This window comes from Phyllostomus discolor, chromosome 3 (assembly GCF_004126475.2).
Source record: "Phyllostomus discolor isolate MPI-MPIP mPhyDis1 chromosome 3, mPhyDis1.pri.v3, whole genome shotgun sequence".
NCBI lineage: Eukaryota > Metazoa > Chordata > Mammalia > Chiroptera > Phyllostomidae > Phyllostomus > Phyllostomus discolor.
The window spans coordinates 42,635,695-42,659,336 of record NC_040905.2 but is presented as its reverse complement, the minus strand read 5'-3'; the positions used below and the strand labels follow the sequence as shown (position 1 = coordinate 42,659,336).

The 23,642-nt window shown below is 38.1% G+C and overlaps 1 protein-coding gene and 1 long non-coding RNA gene across 5 annotated transcripts; one reads left to right on the top strand and one right to left on the bottom strand.

Annotated features, from left to right (window-relative positions):
* Positions 1-466: 466 nt before the first annotated feature.
* Positions 467-23,013, bottom strand: CDK7 (cyclin dependent kinase 7). Of its 4 annotated transcripts, XM_028526768.2 has the most exons (12): positions 22,828-23,011; positions 22,448-22,507; positions 19,404-19,437; positions 18,465-18,532; positions 17,718-17,786; positions 14,935-15,045; positions 13,771-13,889; positions 11,339-11,438; positions 8,740-8,826; positions 7,110-7,259; positions 1,109-1,256; positions 467-664 (listed from the first exon to the last, which is right to left on the bottom strand). In XM_028526768.2, the coding sequence occupies exons 1-12, from the start codon at positions 22,891-22,893 to the stop codon at positions 636-638; spliced, it is 1,041 nt and encodes a 346-aa protein (XP_028382569.1). In that variant the 5' UTR covers positions 22,894-23,011; the 3' UTR covers positions 467-635. The 4 variants fall into 4 exon arrangements, with proteins under 4 accessions (XP_028382569.1, XP_035876248.1, XP_035876249.1 ...); XM_036020355.1 differs by lacking the exon at positions 18,465-18,532; XM_028526760.2 differs by lacking the exon at positions 467-664 and having other exon boundaries at positions 687-1,256; positions 22,828-23,013.
* LOC118499457 lies at positions 20,773-22,423 on the top strand. The gene is made up of 2 exons (XR_004901940.1): positions 20,773-22,185; positions 22,233-22,423. It is a non-coding gene; the product is annotated as an uncharacterized LOC118499457 (long non-coding RNA).
* Positions 23,014-23,642: the final 629 nt, after the last annotated feature.

Genomic DNA, 23,642 nt, shown 5'->3' with positions numbered 1-23,642 from the left:
AAATTTAAAAGTTTTCAGCGAAAAACATTGTAGTATGAGATGTACAGCTTATCATTAATGTAAACTTCTGAGACCCAAAACAATACCATGCACCACTACGTGCATTATCAAACAGCCGTGTAAAACCACGGGAGGACACACTTGTCTCCTGAGAGTCAGTCCCCTCTGGGAAGGGCGAAAAGAAGCAGAATGGAATGACATATTAAAGGGACCTCAATTTTATCTGTAGTCTTTTTTCTTTTTTTCCTACTTAGTATATTAACATCTGTTAAGTCTGGGAGTACATTTTGCTATATTACTACTCCTATTGTTCAGCTTTTAAATACTACCCTTGCTACTACAAATTTGTGATGCTGTATGGACCAGATCATCAAAATAACTGATTGCATTTTTTATTCTGATTCTACATTTCAGAAAATTGAACTTATCTTACTTTTGCATTCTAATCACAAAAATCAAAATTAAGTTTGTTTTAAAATACATTTAATAAAAATAACTCAGTTTTACATATTTTACATGTGTAGAATATTTACAAATTCCTTCTACAGCATTTATTTAATGGTTTACATTTTATCATTATTTGCCTTTTTGACTATTTTCTTCAGTAGTAAAATACTATCCAGTGTTGTCTGTAACTAAAAGATTAGCTTCTTGGGTAATCCTCCTAGGTAGAAAAAAAAAAAAAAAGGTCGTTCACATTTAATCTTATGTTTATGCAGTTTTGTTTGTGTAATTTTAACCAGTCATTGCATTCCCATTACATTTATTTTACTTGCTTTGATTTTTCCTATAGCATTTGTTAAACATTACGCATACAGTGTACCAGTAAGAGTTTATGAAGAGAATAAGGTACACATTGATAGTTCTCATAGCTCTGAGGTACTCAAAAGTGCCCCTATTCCTTTAAGGAGTATGATGTAAGTATCTTCAACGGGAGCAAAAGCAGCTAATATTAAAATACCACATTCTATCTACTTTATACAATTTAAACTTATAAAAAGTAAATAGCTCACAATCTACATTTCTTAGCTGTTCTCTGTCACTAGCTATGCATTAGCCATTTGGAGTTTTCTGAATCCACTGCATTTCTTATAAAAATTAGTCTCACCTTGCTCTAAGGCCTCTGTTCTCTTTCGTTTTGTTGTCAAAGATGGATTAGTCTGCTCCTTTAACGCCTCCACTGGACAGTTTGGTCTCGGCAGATGACATCCAGGTGTGGGCCCTGGCCGATTACTGAAATATTTAGTTTTCAATGCCTTTTAAAATAGATACCAGAGAAAGTAAACTTTTAAGTGAGTATCTGAACTGTGTTTAAGAAAAATCTGACCTCCAAAATTGTTGGGAACATTAAAAATACTATGTGAATACCCCTGTTCCCAAAACAAAATTAATTTCAAGTATTTGGAAAAGCAAATTACTATGAATAAACAAACATCTAGCAGCCTAAGACTGGCTGATAAATTCATTACTGTTAAGATACTACCTTCCAGTTTGTCCACAATTAAATAGTTTATACTAAATATGAAATATCCTTAGTATGATATGAAGGGGACCAAAAAAAACCACACAAAATTATCTTCTGGAGGATGGGCCCCTTGTAATACAGGCTTCCCCTCTGTATCAGTGTACCGGCTGGCCTTGCTGTGAGGGGGTGTATTTCACTTTGGTGAATTTGTTTTTTGAAGACTCGGTCAACGCTTTTGCCCATTTCATAATGGGTGATTGACAAGGGCAACTGCCAGCACAGTGCTTGCGTGTTCAGCAGTTTTTGACCAAAAAAGGCATGAACCCCAAGCCCCACCCTCCCCCATTCACCCAATCTCACCCCAAGCAACTTTTTTTTGTTTCCCCAGATGAAAAAAGTCCTCAAAGAGAAACGTTTTGCCAGTGTGTAAGAGGTGAAACAAAAAATGGCAGAAACACTAAAAGGCATCAAAATCAGTGAGTTAGAAAACTGAAGCAGTGGGAAAAATGTCTCAATAGGTATATTGCATCAAACGGAGAGTACTTTGGAGGTGACTGAAGTTTAAACATGTAAGAATAAATACACAATTAAAAAAAAATAAATTCTGGTATCTTTTTTTGAGGTCCTCCCCTCGTATTGTGTAATTCAGCTCTCTACACATTATGGTTCTATAGTTTAAAACACAAAGAAACTTGCTTAAAAAGAAAATCTAAATTTACTTATCATAACATCTACATGAACAGCATGGGACAAAAGTAAGTTTACAGTTGTTCATATGAAAAAATACAATAATAAATAATTCAATAATAAATTCTGGGGGACTGGGATGAGTGGAGGTGGAAGAGGGCATGGGGGAATAAATGGTCATGGGAAAATTAAAATTAAAAGTTAAAAAATATTCTGTGTTTCACATACAACTGTAAACCTACTTTTGTTCCACCCTGTATTCAAATTCCAAATCAATGTGAATATTAATTCTTAAAAGTAAAGCTTTTAAAAAGATGCAGTAGGTTGGCAACAAGGGATTAAAATCCAACGAGCCACTGCAAATTGACAGAAATAATGCTTGAAAGGACTTGCCCAAGGTTATTTCTATTTACTACAAATCCTATGGTCTATGATAAGATATTTTACTGCAGGCCAAAATTCCAGTAAAAATACTGCTATTTTCTAAAAGACATATTTCTCAAGTTTATGCATTATTTGCATCATACTACTATTTAACATCCATAATAATTTAAGACATTTCCTTTTGGATAATCCTCTTAGGGTCAAAAAGAGGTCCATATAAACTCTTTAAGCATTCCCCCACCAGAATTGTATTATTTTGAAGTAATGATTTAGAGATTTCTTACTTCCAAAGAGTTGCATTTCTAAAGTGTTACTTCCAAATCATAGCAGTTCCCTAAGTTAATTGAACTAATTCTGAGCTACGCAGAATCTAAAAATCGAAGAGTACCTCATTCTAACTTTAAAAGGTTTTATTTATTTTTAGAGAGAGGGGAAGGGAGGGAGGAGGAGAGGGAGGGAAATATCAACGTGTGGTTGCCTCTCACATGGCCCACACTGGGGACCTGGTCTGCAACCCAGACATGTGTTCTGACTGGAAATCGAACTGGTGACCCTTTGGTTAGCAGCCCTCGCTTAATCCACTGAGCCACACCAGCCAGGGCTCATTCTAACTTTAAGACAGAGCCAGAATCCATTCTTTTTTCTCATGAAATTCTTTGTGCTATTTAGTATCTTCTTTTTTAAATTTAATCTTTATTATATTTTTTCCATTACCATTTATCCCCTTACACCTCCCTCCCCCAACCATCACTACACTGTTGTCCATGTCCAGGTGGAGGGACTGAGCAAAAAGCAAAACCAATTTTAAATGATTCATTATGTCAAAATACAACTCAAATCAGTTACCACAGCTACTATTTTTCTCTAAGTTTTGAGTTTTACTATTAGTGAAAACAACTTTCTAGATAATTTGACCTGGTCTCAAGTTCCTTATAATGGAGATAATACACAAATATACACGTATGGGTGGAAAGACAGCGAGTTACTTGTTTGAAAGTAGAAGAGTAATTCTGATCCAAGCTAGACTTCTGGACAAGATGGAGGTGTAGGCAGACACACTGTGCCTCCTCCCACAACCAAGATAGGGACACAACAATTTAGAAACAGAATAACAACCAGAACTGACAGAAAATTGAATTGTATGGAAGTTGGACAACCAAGGAGTTAATATAGACACATTCATCCAGACCGGTAGGAGGGGCGGAGTCGGGCAGGCAGGTGGAGAGGGACTGAGACACAAAGAGCAGTGGCACCACGCGCATAAGGCATCCTGGGCACATAAGACCACAGCAGGCAGACTCAGCAACCCACAGACCCAGCAAGGCAGTGATTGTGAAACAAGGCACTGTGCGTAACACAGGATCCCAGCCCCAGAAAACAGAGCCTCAGGGTACTGATTGAAAACACTTGTGGGGGTTGAGGTGCCGGGAGAGACTCCCAGCCTCAGAGGCAAGTTAGCTGGAGAGACCCACAGGGTCCTAGAACGTACACAAGTTCACTCACCTGGGAACCTGCACCAGAAGGGCACAACAGGCACAATTTGCCTGTGGGAAGTGGCAGAGGGGACTGAAATCCGACAGAGACCAGAGCAAGTGCCATCGTTCCCACCCTGACTCTGCCCCCACATACAGCGTCACAACCCAGCAACTGGGTTGCCCCGCCCTGGGGAACATCTAAGGCTCCACCCCTCATATGTAACAGGCGAAACAAGACACACACACACACACACACACACACACACACACACACACACAAATTGGCCCAAACAGAAGAACAGATCAAAGCTCCACAGCAAATACATCTAAGCGACCAAGAGATAGCCAACCTATCAGATGCACAGTTCAAAGCACTGGTGATCAGGATGCTCACAGAATTGGTTGGATTTGGTCACAAGTTAGATGAAAAAATGAAGGCTACACTAAGTGAAATGAAGGACAATGCACAGGGAATCTATAATGATGGAAAGAAAACTGGGACTCAAGTCAATGGAGTGGACCAGAAGGAAGAAAAAAAGAACCAAAAAAATGAAGAAACAAGAATTAAAAAAAATGAGGAGAGGCTTAGGAACCTCCAGGACATCTTGAAACGTTCCAACATCTGAATTACAGGGGTACCAGAAGGAGAAGAGAAAGAGCAACAAGTGGAAAAGTTATTTGAACAAATAATAAAGGAGAACTTCCCCATTCTGGCAAAGGAAATAGGCTTCCAGGAAGTCCAGGAAGCTCAGAGAGTCAGTCCCAAAGAAGTTGGACCCAAGGAGGAACACACCAAGGCACATCATCATTACATTAGCCAAGGTAAAAATGAAGGAGAGAATCCTAGAGGCAGCAAGAGATAAGGAGACAGTAACTTACAAAGGAGTTCCCACCAGACTGTCAGCTGACTTCTCAGAAACCTTGCAGGCAAGAAGGGGCTGGAAAGAAGTATTCCAAGCCATGAAAGGCAAGGACTTACATCCCAGATTGCTCTATCCAGCAAAGCTCTCATTTAGAATGGAAGGGCAGATCAAGTGCTTCTCAGATAAGGTCAAGTCACAGGACTTCATCATCACCAAGCCCTTATTTTATGAAATGTTAAAGGGACTTGTCTAAGAAAAAGATTAAAAATATGTATAGTAAAATAACAGCAAACTCACAATTAGTAACAACCACACCTAAAACAAAAACAAAAACAAACTAAGCAAACAACTAGAACAGGAACAGAACCACAGAAATGGAGATCACATGGAGGGTTAGCAACAGGGGAGTGGGAGGAGAGAGGGCGAAAAGGTACAGAGAATAAGTAACATAGATGGTAGGTAGAAAATAGACAGGGGGAGGGCAAGAATAGTATGGGCAATGTAGAAGCTAAAGAATTTATGACACATGGACATGAACTAAAGGGGGGAATGTGGGTGGGAGAGGGTGTGCAGGGTAGAGGGGAATGAAGGGGGGAAAATGGGATAACTGTAATAGCATAATCAATAAAATTTATTAATTAAAAAAAGAGCCCTGGCTGGCGTAGCTCAGTGGATTGAGCACGGGCTGTGAACCAGACATCACAGGTTCGATTCCCAGTCCGGGCACATGCCTAGGTTGTAGGCCATGGCTCCCAGCAACCGCACATTGATGTTTCTCTCTCTCTCTTTCTCCCTCCCTTCCCTCTTTAAAAATAAATAAATTAAAAAAAAAAAGAATGTCTTAAAAAAAAGTAATTCTAATGGTAAAATATGTAGCAGGTATGTATTAATGTAGCTTTTACATAAAAAGAGAAGGCTTATAGAAGTAAATGCTTCAAACAATGATTTGGTAGGCTGTAATAAAAGAGTGGAAAAAAATCCACTTTGTATCCTTGATATATAGGGCATTAATATGTTTTGTTAGATTGGAAGACTTCATATTTCATTTGAATCAGTCTCTTCCTTTATGAAGCTAAAGCACTGCATTGTGTTGCAGATTATATATCCCTGAACTAAGTGTTTGTGAGTCTACCCTTTTTTGGTTTGTGTGCTTGTTTCTAAAAAAAATATATTTTTTTAATGTTTTGGTTTTAGTGAGAGAAAGGGGGTATAGAGAGAGGAACTAGGATGAACTGTTCCACTTGTGTATGCATTCATTGGTTGATTCTTGTATGTGCCCAGAACAGATCGAACCCACACTCTGGTGTATCAGGATGATGCTCTAATCAACTGAGCTACCCAGCAAGGTTTTGTGTACTTGTTTTTAAAACAAAGAAAATTTTTATTTTAAATCTATAGCTCTTACATTTTTGTTTTGGATGGTATTTTTCTCTTCTTTTATAAGAACAGACAAACTTGGTCTTTCAACTTTTTCTTGAGTTTGATTCTTATTTCCCTTAAACAACTGTCAGTTTCAGTATTTGTTCTACTTTGTTTGTTCTATCATCCAATCTCTTTTAAGCACACACAGTTACATCAGACTAAACTACTTTCCCCTCATTATCACTTTTGGACTACGACAATACCAGCGTGCGTATCTGCAGTGCATTTTATGGGAAAGAACAAAAGACTTTAGGCATTAGGCTTGCCGTGAGATTTATATTAATACAAAACATTTAATTTAAATATACTAGTGTCTTAAATACAAACCTCCTTATTTTTTCCTCTTTAAGTAGACCACTTGAAAGCCAATTAATTATGAAATTGAGCTCAGTGGTTTGAGTGCCAGCCTGTAAACCCAAATGTGCTGGTTCTATTCCTTGTTAGGACAAATGCCTGGGTTGTAGAGCTCACAAGAGGCGACTGATGGATGTTTCCCTCTCACATCAATGCTTCTCTCCCTCTCTTTATCCCTCCCTTCCTCCCTCTCTCAAAATAAATAAGTAAAAATCTTAAAAAAGAAAGAGTTATGTATTTATGTTCCCAATAAACTCTCCTATAGTGGTGCATGCATGATGTAATTTAATACCAGTCAAAATAGTGCTTGTAGCTTGAAGATAAAATGTTATTCCTTAAAACAAAAACACATCTTTCCAGTATTTAAAGAATGTCAGAACATCATGAAATTCTGTTTTTACTTTATCAACGCTACAGTTAAGATTACCCTTGCATGGTAAGGAAGATATGCTCAGATACCTGAGTGGCTGTAATCCGAGTACACGGGTTGAATGAGAACAAGCCTTGTATGAGAGCCAGCAAGTCGTCTCCTGCGGCGATGAAGATGTGCTGCAACGGGATTCCAGGGAAACTCTTAAATGTCACGAAGTCTGGGAGACTGCACATGTCCTGTAAAAACAGTTTTATAATTCAAACTTCAGTAAAGGATTAAAAGGCATATGGATCTCATTTCTTTATATGAAGCAATAAAACTGCCATATGAATAATATATAGAACATGCAAAGAAATCTATTTAAAAACTGGAATTAATGAATAGAGCAAAGTTGCACAATATAAAATACACAAAAATCAATTGTAGCTCTATATGCTAGCAATGAACATGTGGACACTGAAATTTAAAAAATGCCATTTAGAGTCACTCAAAAAAGAACAATGAAATAGGTAAAAAGCTAGCAAAGCATGTAGCACTCCTGTACTGAAAGTTACACAACACTGATGAAAAAATCAATGCTCTGAATAAATGATGGGGCCTATTATGTTCACGGACTGGAAGATTCATCATCATAAAGATGTTGATTCTCCTCTAACTTATAATATATAGATTTAATGGAATGCTTACCAAAATTCTGGGAAATTATATAAGATTATTCTAAAATTTATATGGAAGCCAGAGGAACTAAAATAGCTAAAAAAACTGAAAAACAAGTGTCCCAGGTTCGATACCCAGCCAGGGTACATTCCTGGGTTGCAGGCCAGAACCGCCAGCAACCGCACATTGATGTTTCTCTCTCTCTCTCTCTCTCCCTCCCTTCCCTCTCTAAAAATAAAAGAAACAAAATCTTAAAAAAAAAAACCCTGAAAAACAAACAAAACCCCAAAAAACAAAACAGTGAGCGGAATCAGTCTACCTAATTTCAAGACTTAAATAAACCTTTACCCTGACCTGAATCTCACACCTCATATAAAAATTAACTCAAAAAGGATCACAGCTATAAATAAACATCAGTAAATATTAGGGCCTGTTTTACAATTAGAACATAGAGCAAACTTTTCATTAGAAAGCTGAGGAAGTAATGACATGAAAGAAATTCCTTAGACTTAATTTTGGTTCCAGACAATTTTACTGCAGTTTTAACCAGAAGGTAGTCTAATTAAAATTTCTCTTTTCTTTTTTTTTTTTAAATATATTTTTAAAGATTTTATTTATTTATTTTTAGAGAGGGAAGGGAGGGAGGGAGGAAGAGAGGGAGAGAGAAAGACAGAGAGAGAGAGAGAGAGAGAGAGAGAAACATCAATGTGCGGTTGCTGGGGGTTATGGCCTGCAACCCAGGAATGTACCCTGGCTGGGAATCGAACCTGAGACACTTTGGTTCCCAGCCCGCACTCAATCCACTGAGCTATGCCAGCCAGGGCTTAAAATTTCTCTTTTCTAATACTTACTTATTTCCCAGAAGATGGAGGTAGAATAGGAAAAAAAAATCAAAAGATTTATAATTTTCATTTAAGAGTAAACAAGTGAGTATATTTTACTGAACTGTATACATAACACTTAGCAACTAAAATTACTAGTAAATTAAGACAATGAATACATTTCTTTAAGAAATATTTACATGGCAGCACTATGTACAGAAAATGGGTGAAGGCTTACAGGCCACTGTTCCTCTGTTGGTGTGCCCAAAGTCTCAAATATTCTTGTTAGTTGATCCAGGTCTGAATCCCCTGGCAAAAAAGGAACCTGGATGAAAGTAAGAGGCAGATAATTCAAGGTGGTTTGTAAGAGTTGTTATGCAAGTAAGACTATAAATTTAATAATAAAAACTAAAGTGTGACAAAAATTAAAATGTAGTTGAGGTATCCTGGATGTGGCATTAGATCCTGTCATTGATAACCTAATACACAATACCACACTGCCCATTTTATTCACTCCACAAATCTTTAATGAACACTTATCACTGGTTAAAATATTTCTATGTGTCTTTTCATTTAACAATACAATAGGAGGTTCAGAATGTACATCAATTTTCTTCTAAAATGATTTAAAGTGTATTGACTACTTTGGTTGGATATAGGTTTATTATTGCTCCTCTGTTTTCTGGTTTAAGTAGCTTTTTAATCCAACTTATGAAAAACAATATTTATTTTACTTATTGACTTTAGAGAGAGAGAAGGGAGAGATCGATTTGATGTTCCATTTATTTATGCATTCATTGGCTGATTCTTAAAAAAAAAAGAAAATCAATGTGTGGTTGTGTCTTGCATGCCCCCCCTCACTGGGAGCCTAGCCTACAACCCAGGCATGTGGTCTGACTGGGCATCGAACTGGTGACCCTTTGGTTCTCAGGCAGGTGCTCAATCCACTGAGCCACATCAGCCAGGGCTTTTGGTTGATTCTTGCATGTGACCTGACTGAGAATTGAACCAGAAACCTTGGTGTATCTGGATGACACTCTGAGTTACATAGCCAAGGCCTAATCCTACTTTTATAAAATTTATATTAAAAAATAATCACTACAGAAAATGGATGAATGCTAATAGCAAATCTTTCTATTAACTATCCTGCTTTCAATATTATATAACTATCAATATTATATAATACTATAATGACATATAGTTTACGATAACTATATAAGGTAATTAAAATACATAATTTGTAATTACATATGATAATGTTATATAACAACTCTGCTTTCAGTTATCATGTCTTTGGACTACAAAATCTCACCACAGATCTAGAACTTTATGGAGGGCATTTCCACAGATCATATTTTCCAGTGAGCCAATGGACAGTTTAAAAATAAATATTTTCCTTAATTGTACAGGACAAAAATATAAGAAAATGGTACAATTCCTCACCAATTAGGGCTACCTGCACATTTCTTCATAACCTTAATGATGACTCCAGCAAGAATGCCAAAGGGTAAGACTCCCACTATGATTTTAGTCATGTCCACAATTTCTAAACTCTCCTCTTGCTTTCTCAGTGGAGTAGTGAGTCATAACATTAGAAACTAGGGAACTATTCTTTTTCTTGGTCATGAATGCACAGTGCTTTTGGTCGCTGATAGACTGTCAACTGTGGGCTTGTGGTAAACTCTGTGTTCTTATAGCAGCAGAGTTGCCATGCCAGCTAACTCACAGGACCCAGTATAGCAACAGAGACTATGTCGTTCTCAAGTCTAAATGTGAGGTTTTTTCTGAAAGCACCCAGAGGGATGAGCTCAAAACAATGCATAGAACCGACACTAAACTGGAAAAAAAAAAAAAAGATGTTTACGAAGGTAATTTTTCTCTCTGGTGTATGGAAGCTGCTTTCTGTGTGCAAGGAAATAAATAGCTATATTTTTATGTCTTGGGTTCACATTTCTTTAAATATGGCTTGAGGAGAGAGAGAGTAGGGACTGGAATCTGGAATGTAGGGAGAAAAAAATCAGCTTCAGAAGGATTCCCTAATACTCCTTACTCTTCATCATTCTGAAGGTCTAACCTGAACTTTAAAGGTTTCTGAGCCAGCTTCTTTCCGTCCAATGAGGGCAGAGCAAGGATGCTTTAATGTAAAATGGTGTCAGTAGGACCACCACATTTGCTTTGCTTGAACTGAGCTAAAATGACTCTCTCACACAAGGTTTAACATTAGTTACAGAGTTGCAGCTGCAGTGGTTGGTATTACATAGCCTTCAGGGGTGTCCAGCCTGTAGCTTGCAAGCCGCATGCAGCCCAGGATGACTGTGAATGCAGCCCAACACAAAATCATAAATTTACTTAAAACATTATGAGATTTTTTTTTTTGTGATTACAGGTTGCAATATATTTAATGTGTTGCCCAAGACAACTCTTCTTCCAGTGTGGCCCAGAGACACGAAAAGGTTGGACGCCCCAGCTTTAAATTGTACATTTAAACAGTCCCAAACAAAATCCCAGGAATACAAAGGTTCATCCTAACACATTTAGTTACTGTAGAGATACTGCCATATTATAGTTCAATGAGGGTTTTATTACAGTTATATTTCAGAACACAGAAATTATCGACAATAAAACCTTTATTGTCCTAAATAGGAGGTATTCTCATCTCACATTAGCATTAATAAAAAGGCTGTATTGGGGTAGGGTTTTGTTTTTTTTTTAATTGGTCGGTTTGTTGGCTTTTTGTTGTAAGGATGGTGCTCTTCTCTCTGGGAAGATAAACTCCTCCACAAATTTTAAGAATACCTATAACAATACTGAAGTGTGTACAGCAATTCAAGACTTACCCTTAGAAGCAACTCTGCTAATATACAGCCAACAGCCCACATGTCCACACCGACACCATACATTCTTGCACCAAATAGTAACTCAGGGGCCCGATACCATCTCGAGAACAAAAAGAAATACAATCATGTTAAAATAAAGTTATTAAAGTATTTCTTAGCGAAAACTCAGTGAAACATCTCACTGATGAAATGCAGTTTTCTTCTTTTTTTAAAATATTTTATTTATGTATTTTTAGACAGAGGGGAAGAAAAGGAGAAATTTCAGGAAACATCAATGCGTGGTTGCCTCTCATGTGCCCCCTACTAGGGGCCCGCCTTAGCTCGCAACCGAGGCATGTGCCCTGACTGGGAATGGAACCAGTGACCCTTTGGTTCGCAGGCTGGTGCTCCATCCACTGAGCCAACACCAGCCAGGGTGAAATTTAGTTTTCTACCAACTCACCTACAGTCCTTTATACTCACACAATCTGCCTTCCTATCTATAATTATCCTTGACTGGTTTTAAAGTCAATCTTTCAATTTGAGCACTAGACATCACATGCTCTTTTGCCTATTTCACATCAACTTTTTGTTCTCTACTAAACCATTACCACTAACATACAAACATACTATTATTTCTATGGCTGTAAAAAATAAACTTAAAACCGAAGCAGCAACAAAAACTTCTTTAGACCCTACTTCCCCTAACAGCTACCTCCTCATTCTCTGGTTAGTCTAAGGAGCTGTCTGCTCTAAGTCCTCTTCTCTCATCCTCTCAATCTCTTTTCAATCAGCCTTTCATTCCTACTACTCCACCAATGGCTCTTGTCAAGGTCAACAATGATATCCACATCATTACTCTGTCAATTCTCAGACTTCATTTTAACTTGACCTATTACTAGCATTTGATTTGCATTAAAAGAAAACATGAGAAACCGATAGATGAAAAGCTCTGCATACAGTGCTTTGTATATGGGTACCTGTTTTCCTAAATTCTTGAAATTAATCCCATCGGCTTAATCTTTCCAGCAATTACATGAATAACTATTTATATCCCTTGTCTTACTAAGGTTCAGGTGATTGATGCTTACTGAGATCTATTTGGAAGAAGTTGACAAAGTAATTTAAAGGAATAGATAGAGAAAATGAAGATCTTTTCAGATTCTTAAAAAAGTCTTGGAAATTAAAAAATGGCACCCTGATAAAAATGATAAAATCTGTTTAATGTGATTTTTAATTTGTATACATAAAAAAAATAAACATAAAATGTTACAAGTATAGCCCTCTCTGGTGTGGCTCAGTTGGTTGGAGTGTTATCCTGTGAACCAAAAGGTCATGGGCTCAATGCCCAGTGATGGCACATACCTGAGTTGCAGATTCATGGGTCCCTGGTTGGGGCCCATTATGAGAGGCAACCAATCAATGTTTCTCTCTCATGTTGATGTTTCTCTCCCTCTCTTTTTTCCCTCCATTCCCTTCTCTCTAAAATAAATAGGCATGTCCTTGGGTGAGGATAAAAACAAGAAAGTAAAAAAAAAAAAAAAACCACCCAAGTATAATAATATGAAAAATCAAAACATCAATGCCTTCTTTGTTTAGAGAATTTTTATTCGCACTGAATGATATAAAATATGGAATCATAACTGACTAATAAAGTAAACCCAGGCCCTCCAAATCAGGTAATTATGTAAAATAATCACTAAAGTTACAGACTACCTAACTAAAATGTAGAAGAAACAAAAATTAGCCCCGACCAGTATGGCTCAGTTGGTTAGGCATCATCTTGTAAAGTGAAAGGTCACTGGTTTTATTCCAGGTCAGGGCACATGCCTAGGTTGCAGGTTCTGTCCTGGTCAGGGTGCATGTGAGAAGCAACTAACCAAAGTTTCTCTTTCACATCAATGTTTCTCTTCCTTTCTTTCTCTCTACCTTCCCTGCCCCCTCTTTAAAAAAAGATATGGGGGGAAAAAGATGATATGATCTTCATTACAAAAAGAAAAAAAGAAATATAAATTACTCTCAAAAGTTACTAGATAAGCCCTGGCTGGTGTACTTCAGTGGACTGAGTGCGGGCTATGAACCAAGGGGTTGCTGGTTCGATTCCCGGTCAGGGTACATGCCTGGGTTGCAGGCCAGGTCCCCAGTGGAGGCTATGTGACAGGTCACCGCACATTTGATGTTTCTCTCCCTCTCCTTCTCCCTCCCTTCCCCTCTCTCTAAAAATAAATAAAAAATCTTTTAAAAAAAGTTACTAGATAAATGTCTGAGGATGCAACTCTTGTTTGAATGAAGGGCTGTATTTTTTCTCACTGTGGTAGGATAGATATAACACAAAATGGTTGTATTTTCAACAAAACACCAACAATGATTCCTGCCACAAGAAGCCTCATGATGCTCACTTGTGATTAATATCCTGCACAATATAAACTTTGAGTTATTTAAGGGATTCTTACCTGGTTACAACCTGATGTGTATAAGCTCTATTGGGGCTCCCAAATGATTTGGCCAGGCCAAAATCTGCCAGCTTTAGAACTCCATGTTCATCTAGCAACAGGTTGTTTGGTTTCAGATCCTACATTATGGAGGTTTTAAACAAACAAGTAAGAAGGGTGTGTGAGACTACCATAACAAAACATTTAGCTGGCTTAACTTTAAACTTAGCAAAAGCAGGGCAACACCCCAAATTAAACAACAACCAATATTTTTTCATTGATGTTAAATATCAAAGCAAAACAAAATTGATCATATTACCTAGTGAGACCTCGGTCAAGGGACCTAATTTCTCTAAACTTAAATTTACCTACTTTACAGGGTTGCTATGAGAATCATATTCAATATTTTCTGCAAAGAGCCTAGTGCAATGACAGGCTTACAGTGAGTACTCAATAAATGGCTGCTGTCACTAATTTAATAACAATAATATATGTGAATTTAGTAAATAAAAACTTTATACATTTAGAAAGGATGAACACTGTGCTAAGAAGATATTAGCAATAACCTAAACAAGATTCCAAGTTTAATGTATGACAGTTACCAACTATAACTTATATACTCTTAGCTACTTACTTAAATAGGGTGCCTAAGAATATCTACCTAAGTATCAGTCTTATTCCAATACCTGAATGTTCAGAAGAATGACTCAACCATTTCAGAAATTTTATTTCATTACTTCATAGAATTTTAGACTTCCAGAAATATTATTTTTCTAAAGGAATTTTAGCATTTTATAATTCAACCCAAATTCTCACTGTGTTTTTTCCCTGATAACAACGGTATAGCACAAAGAAAAGTAGACTTAAAGAATCTAGGTTTTAATACTGTGAGTTAGCAGCTACTGACCTTGAAAAATACATATAACCTTGGTCAAATAACTTAGCAATTTAATTCTTCACTTTTGAAAAATACTAAAGTTGGGTCTCTTCTATTACAGTCCTCACAGTATCACCTGGTGGAACGACTGGAGGGAACACACCAAGGAAGAAGGTGGGATAAAATAGTCCAGCTACATCTTTCTTTAACAATTTACATATTCAGACCATTGAGGTAATAACTAAATAAACTAGTTCCATAAAACTTAACAACATGAAGAAGTTACCACACCAGGTTAAAAACCTTACCCTATGTAGAATCCAATGCTGATGTAAATATTCTAACCCTTGGAGTGTCATCAACATGTAGGCTTTGATGTGTGATGGTGTCAGCACAAGACTATTATCCTTTATTATAACCTACAAAGCAGGTATACAATGTACAGGTACTTTTATTATTACAAATAAATGCCACCATATAAAATCATTTACAGACATAAATTGGATGGATTCATACAGGTGAATCTCAAGAAAGGTTGCCCAACTCTCCTTAGGAAGTACTGTCAGAATTTCCCATCATGTGATCAGGAAAATTATCTTTGGTTTGGAGAGAAAGCAGTGCTTTTTCTCCTACTGCTTTGCTTTTTCACCTGCCCCAGAATTAAAGCCCCTTCTGATAAGAGCATTCAACATTGCTTTGGGAAACTACCTGTTCCCAGCTCAATCCACATGGTGAAAAATGGACTGCCCACTGCCTGTGGCCTCTAGAAGTAGGCTCATGACCCAAGCACAGTCAACGACTACCACAGCCTGCTGTCCAGCAGATTGGTTCAGGGTAGACATGCGATCCAGGTCAAGCCAATCAACTGGGCCATATGATTCTTGTGCTAGAATCAAAAGGAACAAAGAACTTCTTTCCTCAGGGATTATTAAACTCTTAAGGACATAAGCCTAGTTAAGTGCCTGAGCCACTATATTGAGAAATTCTGCTCATTGAATGAAGGCAACAGAAAATAAAGGGCAAAACTGAGTTCTGATGAGATTGTTTGTAAACTGTGCCTAAAACCAGTTTATGACTAGACTTATGAATTACATGAGCTAAAAATTCCCATTCTATTTTTTTAGGACCCAATTAGGTAAAATGTACCCTTTTTAGGGCACAGTTCCGTAAGTTTTTTAAGAATTTTATTTATTTTCAGAGAGGGACAGGAGGAAGAGAGAGAGAAACATCAATGTGCGGTTGCTGGGGGTCATGGCCTGCAACCCAGGCATGTACCCTGACTGTGAGCTGAACCTGCGACACTCTGGTTCACAGCCCATGCTCAATCCACTGAGCTATGCCAGCCAGGGCCGCAGTTCCATAAGTTTTAATGAACACACCCAGTTCTATAACCACCAGTATAATCAGGGAATAATGTCATAATCCCCCCAAACTCTCTCAGGCCCCTCTATACTCAATCCTTCCTTGTATCCCAGCAGCCACTGATCTGATTTCTGTTCCTTTACTTTTGCCTTTTTCTATAAATGGAACCATACAACATATAGTTTCTTATAACTGGCTTCTTTAATTTAGCATAATGTATTTGAGATTTATTATATTGTTGCACATATTAGTTCATTTCCTTTTACTCCCAAATAGTATACCATTTTATGGATATACCATAGTTGGTTTATACATTCACTGGATGAAAGTTGTTTGGACTGTTTTCTCTTTGGACAATTACATAAAGCTAAACATCAGTATACCAATTTATTTCTGTGTAGGTGAGTTTTTGTTTTTTTCGATAAATACCTAGGAGTAATAAATGTATATTTTACTGTATAAGAAACTGCCAAACAAACAAGCAATGTAGAACCAGAGGAATGGAAACAAGGAAGACTGATAGCGACCAGATGAGATGGGGGAGGGGGATCGATAAGGGTGGAAAGAAGGGGAAGGGACTAGTCAGGGAACATACGTGAATGACCCATGAACAACAGGGTGGGGACTGACTGTGAGACGGGGGCAGGCAGTTGGATGGAGGAGAGCAAAAGGGGAAAAATTGGGACAACTGTAATAAAACAATGAAATATTTGATAAAAAAAAGAAACTGCCAAACTATTTTCCAAAGTAGCTGTACCATTTAAACAATTTTTTTTAAATTTATTGATTTCAAAGATAGAGGAAGGAAAAGAAAGAGAGAGAAACATGATTTGTTGTTCCACTTATTTATGCATTCATTGGTTGCTTCTTGTGTGTGCCCTGACTGGGGATCAAACTCGAAACCTTGGTGTATTGGGATGATGCCGTAACCAACTGAGCTACCTGACCAAGGCCAAAGTAGCTGTACGTACCATTCTGTAGTCTCATCAGCAATGCATGAGAATTCCAGTTGCTTCATACCATTGGACTGTCAGTTTTTGAGATTCAATTAATATTAATGAAAAACATAAGATCTTATTTTTCTCAAAAAGAAACTTGGCTTTGAAAAAATTGACTGATATTCTGTGATAATATGGAAAAGATGCACTAATTTTCAAAGGCTTAACACTCATTTCTCTAAAAATATCAATTAAAGAAGCACAAAAATAAAAATGTCAATAAGGTATAGGATAACTTGGTAGACAAATGCTAATAAAAATCCAAATCTTTGTATTTAACAATAAGAATACAGCTGAACAATTCAGAAGATCCTAGGTATATCCAGAATTCAAAATTACACATTCTTTTGACTACCAGCATCTTCATAAGTAGAAAATAAACATTTAGGTTCTCTTGAAAAACAGAAAAAAGCCCTGGCGGTGTAGCTCAGTGGACTGAGCATGGGCCTGTGAAGCAAAAGATTCCTGGTTCCATTCCCAGTCAGACGCCTGGTTTGCAGGCCAGGTTCCCGGTAGGAGACACATGAGAGGCAACTACACATTATGTTTCTCTCCCTCTCCTTCTCCCTCACTTTCTCTATCTCTAAAAATAAATAAATAAAATCTAAAAAAAAAAAAATCAATTGTGGAGGGTGACCTCAGTCTGTGAGGTCCTATGCTATAAGAAAATTTTAATAAATTAAAAAAAAAGAAAAACAGAAAAAAAATTCCTTTAGGAATCTTAACCTTACCTCTAGATCAGTTTCCATAAAATCAAAGACAAGACTAATATTAGATTTATGGCCAAAAGCATCAAGGAGCTGCAAAATAAAATTTCAAAAAAAAAATCAAGACGTCATTCTTTATTAATTACTTAGCAATATTATACCAACTAAATAATTGTTTAAAAATTTAAGCATTTGGGCAGTTGATAATTCCCTGTAGTGTTTAAGCAATTTTATTAAATTTGACATTTATCTTTCTTTTTGCTAGGAATCAGTACTTTAAGGCACAAAAATATAAACTTTATTAAAACCTCACCTCAGTCTCCACTTCAAGGAAATTCCTACCTAAGAAAATCTGTAAGTTGCAACAGCAGCTATCATTTGCTGAGCGAGTGCACTCTCTGTGCCAGGCAGCCCTCCGGGTACTGAACACGTACTCAGTTAGCTGGTCTCCCAACAGCCCTGTAAGGCAGAGACTATGGCACAGAGCTGAGAGGGAATGTGCTTAAGGTCTTACACATGCAAGAGCTCTCTACCCTTCAAAATGACTTGACAAATTAGCTGGTATGCCAGTATTTAATTTATTTCCTCAGTTGTACAGTTTTAGAGACACTGTCTACAGGAACAATTAGGATAGAAAATACATTTCAGCCTGATAAGCTTTTAAGTTCTTTTTTGAGGCTAGCTTAGAACAATTCATTTTGCTGAGCCTTTAGCCAACACACTAGAAAAGGCAGGGTCCCGAATCCCAGAAACAACTTAGATCATACTCACACCAATTATATTTGGATGACTTAGCTCCTGCAATAATTTTATCTCTCTTAAGGCTGTTCTATTTATACCTATATAAAAAGGCAAAGCAGAAAGTGAAAAATAATTCTCAGATCTTACAAATATTTTGGGGGAAAGGTTAGACTTTCAGGAAACAGCAGTGAATATTCTACAGAAAAATAAGGTCTATTTTGACAATTTTAATGACATCTGTTTTTATTTTACATTGCTTTATTTTCAAAATCACTTACACAGACCATGATAAATGGTGAAAAAATGTACCCATTTTAGTTCTAAAATATCAGTTCTAAAGACTGCTGAAATAAAACACGTGCAGCATACAGACACTAAGGTATAAGCTTGCCCTACCAATATTAGCAGCAGATTCTTCATGCTAACGGCAGACTAGTGATAACATAGTATCTTTCCCAACTCAAAGGATAGAACTCAAAATAAAAAATAAGATCTGCTACTAGGTGTTGCACAGACAACGGGTTCTTTTTTATAGGAACTACTTCTTGATGACTAAAGAGGACTCAGCACTCTAGCAAAAACACATCCCTCTTTGGAAGAGGGATGAGGGTTCTATAGTGAGCTTTGTGTACTTCCGTGAAGGTATGTACTGAATTTTCAAAGTAATTAGAAGTTCAGAAAAATGAAGAAACAATGGCTTGTAACCACACCTGAAACATGAAGACAGCAAGACAAGACACTAATACCCTTGCTGCCTTCCATTTACTATGATGATTTGAATGTTCTTCTCTACACGCAAAGGGCGGAAGTCACAAATATCCTGCCTCTCTCCTGAGTCTACCTTTACTCTTCTGGGACCCTGCAATAACTCTATCCAGAACCACTGTTAACTCTAACTAATATTTCACCCATTTCCTTAGTGGAAATGAAAACTGTTCTTGTTCCGTCAAATTACATGAAACAACTTACCATCTTTAGCTTCTGATCTATGTCCAAGTTTAATCTGTTAGAGGGAAAAACAAACAAACATTAAAAATATGTTATTTAGACTTAATGAATACACACACAGACACATACACTTTGAAAAACTACAGCAAAAACATATAGCAATTCATATATAATTAGCATTAGAAGGCAAGAAGGGAATGAGAATCATGAATCAGAAAGATAGGAAAGGATCAAGCACCTACCATTTGGTGCCCCCTAAGTTTTTAAATTACATATTCAAAACCACTCAAGAAGTGAAGACATAAGCAAATTATTTAAAGAAATGGAGGAAAAGTTGTAGGAGTTGAAAGTGATTACTCTAAGAAGTGTAAAACAGGGGTAAAGGAGTCAGGTATGTTAAAGAGCCTCGACCTACCAATTAACTTTTCAAATCACAAAGATGTGTTATTTGAAATAAATTGTAAAAGAAGATTCTACTATTGTTATCCAGCAGAAAAATCTGTCCACTCAGCACTAGCAGAACCAAACACCAAACATTAAGAACTGTAGTGGAGAAGGACTGACTGTGTTATTATAATGGCACCACCTAGGAGAAGGGGAAGCTAATGCTCAAAAGCCCAAACTCCCCAGTGGCACAGAGCTTTCTTGTCATATAGGGCAAAATCCCAAGACTTGGTGGGTTACAGGTTAGGGGTTGTGTTGGAAGCTGATTGGTCAGGGGTGAGATAAGGGTTAATAAATCATTTCTTCAGGTGTTGAGGACAGCTCTGAGGTCCGCTCTGATATCACTCTGCCTGGTTTCATGGAAAAACCAGGGGGTTGTTCCTCCTTAGGGCTCAGGAGCTGAAAGAATTTAGGCCAAGATACTATCTTCAGCTTAACAGAAACCCACACCTTGTAAACCTTAGTCAAGGTATGGCCATTGTTTCTGGCTGCCTCAGGGGGTTAATGACTAGGGAGGGAAAGGGCTAAGGCTACAGGGCATGCAGTGAAGAAACTGAATAGGGTGCTGGGGCTACATAATCAATACCATATATTAAATTAGGACCACTGGTCTCACTGCCTCACCTTCAAAGGGTAAAAGTTTATCACAGAGAAACAGGATGGCTTCTACCCTAATTTATGTTAAAAGTAAGCAAACAAAAAACCCACTAGGACTTTCAGACAACTACAGAATTCAATATGACAACAGTTTGAAGAGATTACATCAATCAGTCAAGTGAATATATTTTTAAAAAATCCTCATTTTAGGATATGTTTTATTGATTTTAGAGAGAGGAAGTGAGGGAGAGAGGAAGGTGGGGACAGAGAGGAAGAAGAAACAGCAATAGGCTGCCTACAGTATGTGCCCTGGCCAGGGCGGAACCTGAAACCTTTTGGTATACAGGATGACACGCCAACTGAGAGCCAACCGGCCAGGGCAAGTGAATACATTTTTAATGAGTGCCTACAAATGTAGTAGTCATAGTTGTAGGTGTGTTTTGAGTGGAAGTAAACAGACAATAAACTCACAGATAAGAGCATATTAGATTTTAATAAATGCTGTGAAGATAACAGAGAAATATGTCAAAGAACACTAGGGAAGGAGGGATGCATGCCTGTTTTAGTTCAAGTGACCAGCAAAGATGTCCAGGTAAAGAGGAATTTGAGTATAACCTAAATGATAATGAATCTTCCATGCCAAGTTTTAGAAGAAAAATATATTAGCCAGAACACAGAGCAAATGAAGCAATCCTTGGACTGGAATGAATTTAATGTGTTCCAGGAACAGAAAGATCAGTGTGGCTTACAGTATAGAGAACCAGGAGTAAAACTGAAAAGATAACTTTAGAAAGGGTAAGGAGAGTTAAGGATTTTACAAAGGAGTAGCTAGAGTGCTGGATTATAGAACATAAACTGGAAAACAAGATTAGGAAAGTCAGAAAAAGCCATGGCTGGGTGGCTCAGTTGATTGGAGCATTGTCTATACACCAGAAAGGATGCAGGTTCCATCCCAGATGGGGCATGTACCTAGGTTGCGGGGTCTGTCCCCACTCAGGGTGCCTATTGGAGGCAACCAACTGAGGTTTTTCTCTCACAGTGATGTTTCTCTCTCTCAAAATCAATAAACATATCCTTGGGGCAGAATTTTTTTAAAAAAGGTAACAATGGAGAGGGAGCCAGGTGTTAAATTAATGAGGAAAATATGCTTCAAAGGAGTTAGGGACTTTGAAGGAAAAAGGTTCAAAGTAGCAAAAAGCAGCAACAGGGACAATAGGAAGGTGGAGATCACTTACCCAACAGGCCTTGAGATATGAATAAAACAGCCCCTCCTTGAGAGGGTTATTGACTGCAGTAGTAGGGAAAGGGCAATCAACCTAGCAGCAGGACATCTGGGCTTATGGCTCAGCTTTAGCAATTGCTACCTGTGTATCATCTTGACAAGTCACCTAATCTCTCTTAGCCTCAGGTACCCCAAGTGTAAAGTAGAAACACTTTACCTATTTCGCAAAGCTGTTTTGAGGGTTAAATAAAAAATTTTGGTGAAAGTGCCTGGCATACAAAAAGTCATTTAAATATAACCTAAGTTTCTTGAATGCATGCATATAAAAAAGCTAGTTAAATAATTTTCAAAATCGCATGCACATCAATGTTGTTCATGTTGGTGAAAGCCTTTCATGGTAAATCTGTACACGGAAAATAGAGAAATGATGCACAGACTGGATGCAGGTGAGGCGGGAATGGTGTTCCGAGGAAGACTGACATTAAATAGTTCCGAGAACCCAACGGATTGGCGGTCTTTACCCCCTTTGCTACCGTCTGAGTTTATAACAAACTATAGAAATGATTCCTGAAAGTATAGTCTTCTAGCGTCTGAGTTTATAAAGCAAACATACAGCTTCATCTTCGTTTCAATTCCAGCTAATGGAACAAAAATCTAGTGCAACCCGAGTTCATTTTCTTTGAAAATGACATAAGTAAGTGCTCATCACCACAGCACGGTCAAGATTAGTGAAACGGCCATCTACCAGCTCACACACACCTGCATCTTCCAAGAAACTCAAAGACAACAAACTGTAACTCACTTTTTTAATGGCGACAATCTGGTTGGTGTTCTTGTCTCTGGCCTTGTAAACCGTAGCAAACTAGAGAGAAAAACAAAAATAACGTAAGTCTGTGAGAAATTGTCTGTGTTTGCCTTTTTACTTTAGATTTTGAGAAGCGAAGAATCAAGGGCTCTTGGAGCGGGCTCGCTGGAGTTGGAAAAGTGTTCGGGCGGTCCACGTCCCGTTCCTGTCTGTAATTCAGGAAGGAGAGGGCCACTCAGGGTGGACACCGGGGCAGCAGCCGCGTCGAGGCAGCTCCGCCAAAGGCCAGTCCTCTGGCTTGCACGAGAAAGCCTGTGAAGAGGGGAAGCGACCCGGTGCCATCCCCTCAGGATCCCCCGAATCCAGGAGAGCCTCACCTGTCCCTCCCCGAGGAAGTCCAGTTTTTCATAACGCTTTGCTCGCGACTTCACGTCCACAGCCATCCGCACGCGAAGCCCGACACCAGCTGGAAAGAGGGATGTGCGAAGCCAGCAGGAATTTAAAGCTACCTTAAAGCCTCCAACAGCCACTTCCGTCCACTAGGCTCTGACGCTTAACTAGCTCCGCCCCTCTTCCGGGATGGGCGTGGGTGCTGTTAAATAGGTCCGGCCCCACGGAAGTTACACAAGGTAGAGCTCGTGGGTTCGGCCGCAGAGCAACCCGCCCTCTCACTTGATCACGTGGCGTTGGATGTCGGTTTTTTTTCGGCGTCCCAGTCGTTGTCACCTAGTTACCATTGTAACCTAGATATTTTCTTAACTACCGGCGACAACTCGGAGTTCTGATACCGTTGTGAGTTCGGGACTTAATCGGCGTGTATGCTTGGGGAAGTGTCAGCCTTTGTCTCCGATCTCCCTTTCTGGTTCTTGACCGTGGGCGTTCTGTAGCTACGGTTACTATGGACGCCTTACTCCGCAATCTCAGGTTACTTAGACGCGTACCCACTTAAAGGCTAGTCAAGAAGGATACTTAGTACCTTTAGGACGAAGCACGCCCAATGAGACAAAAGTCAAGTCAACTGAAGATTTTTGTGCTGTGCAACAGACGCGGTCATCAGTTTACTCCGTAAAGTGGAAATAGTAGTAGACTACATCAGAGGTCGTTGTGGGTATTAAATAGACAACAGAAAGGTTATACATAGTAAATGCTCAATTAAGTGTTAATTGACTGTCAATTTACTGTTATCATTACT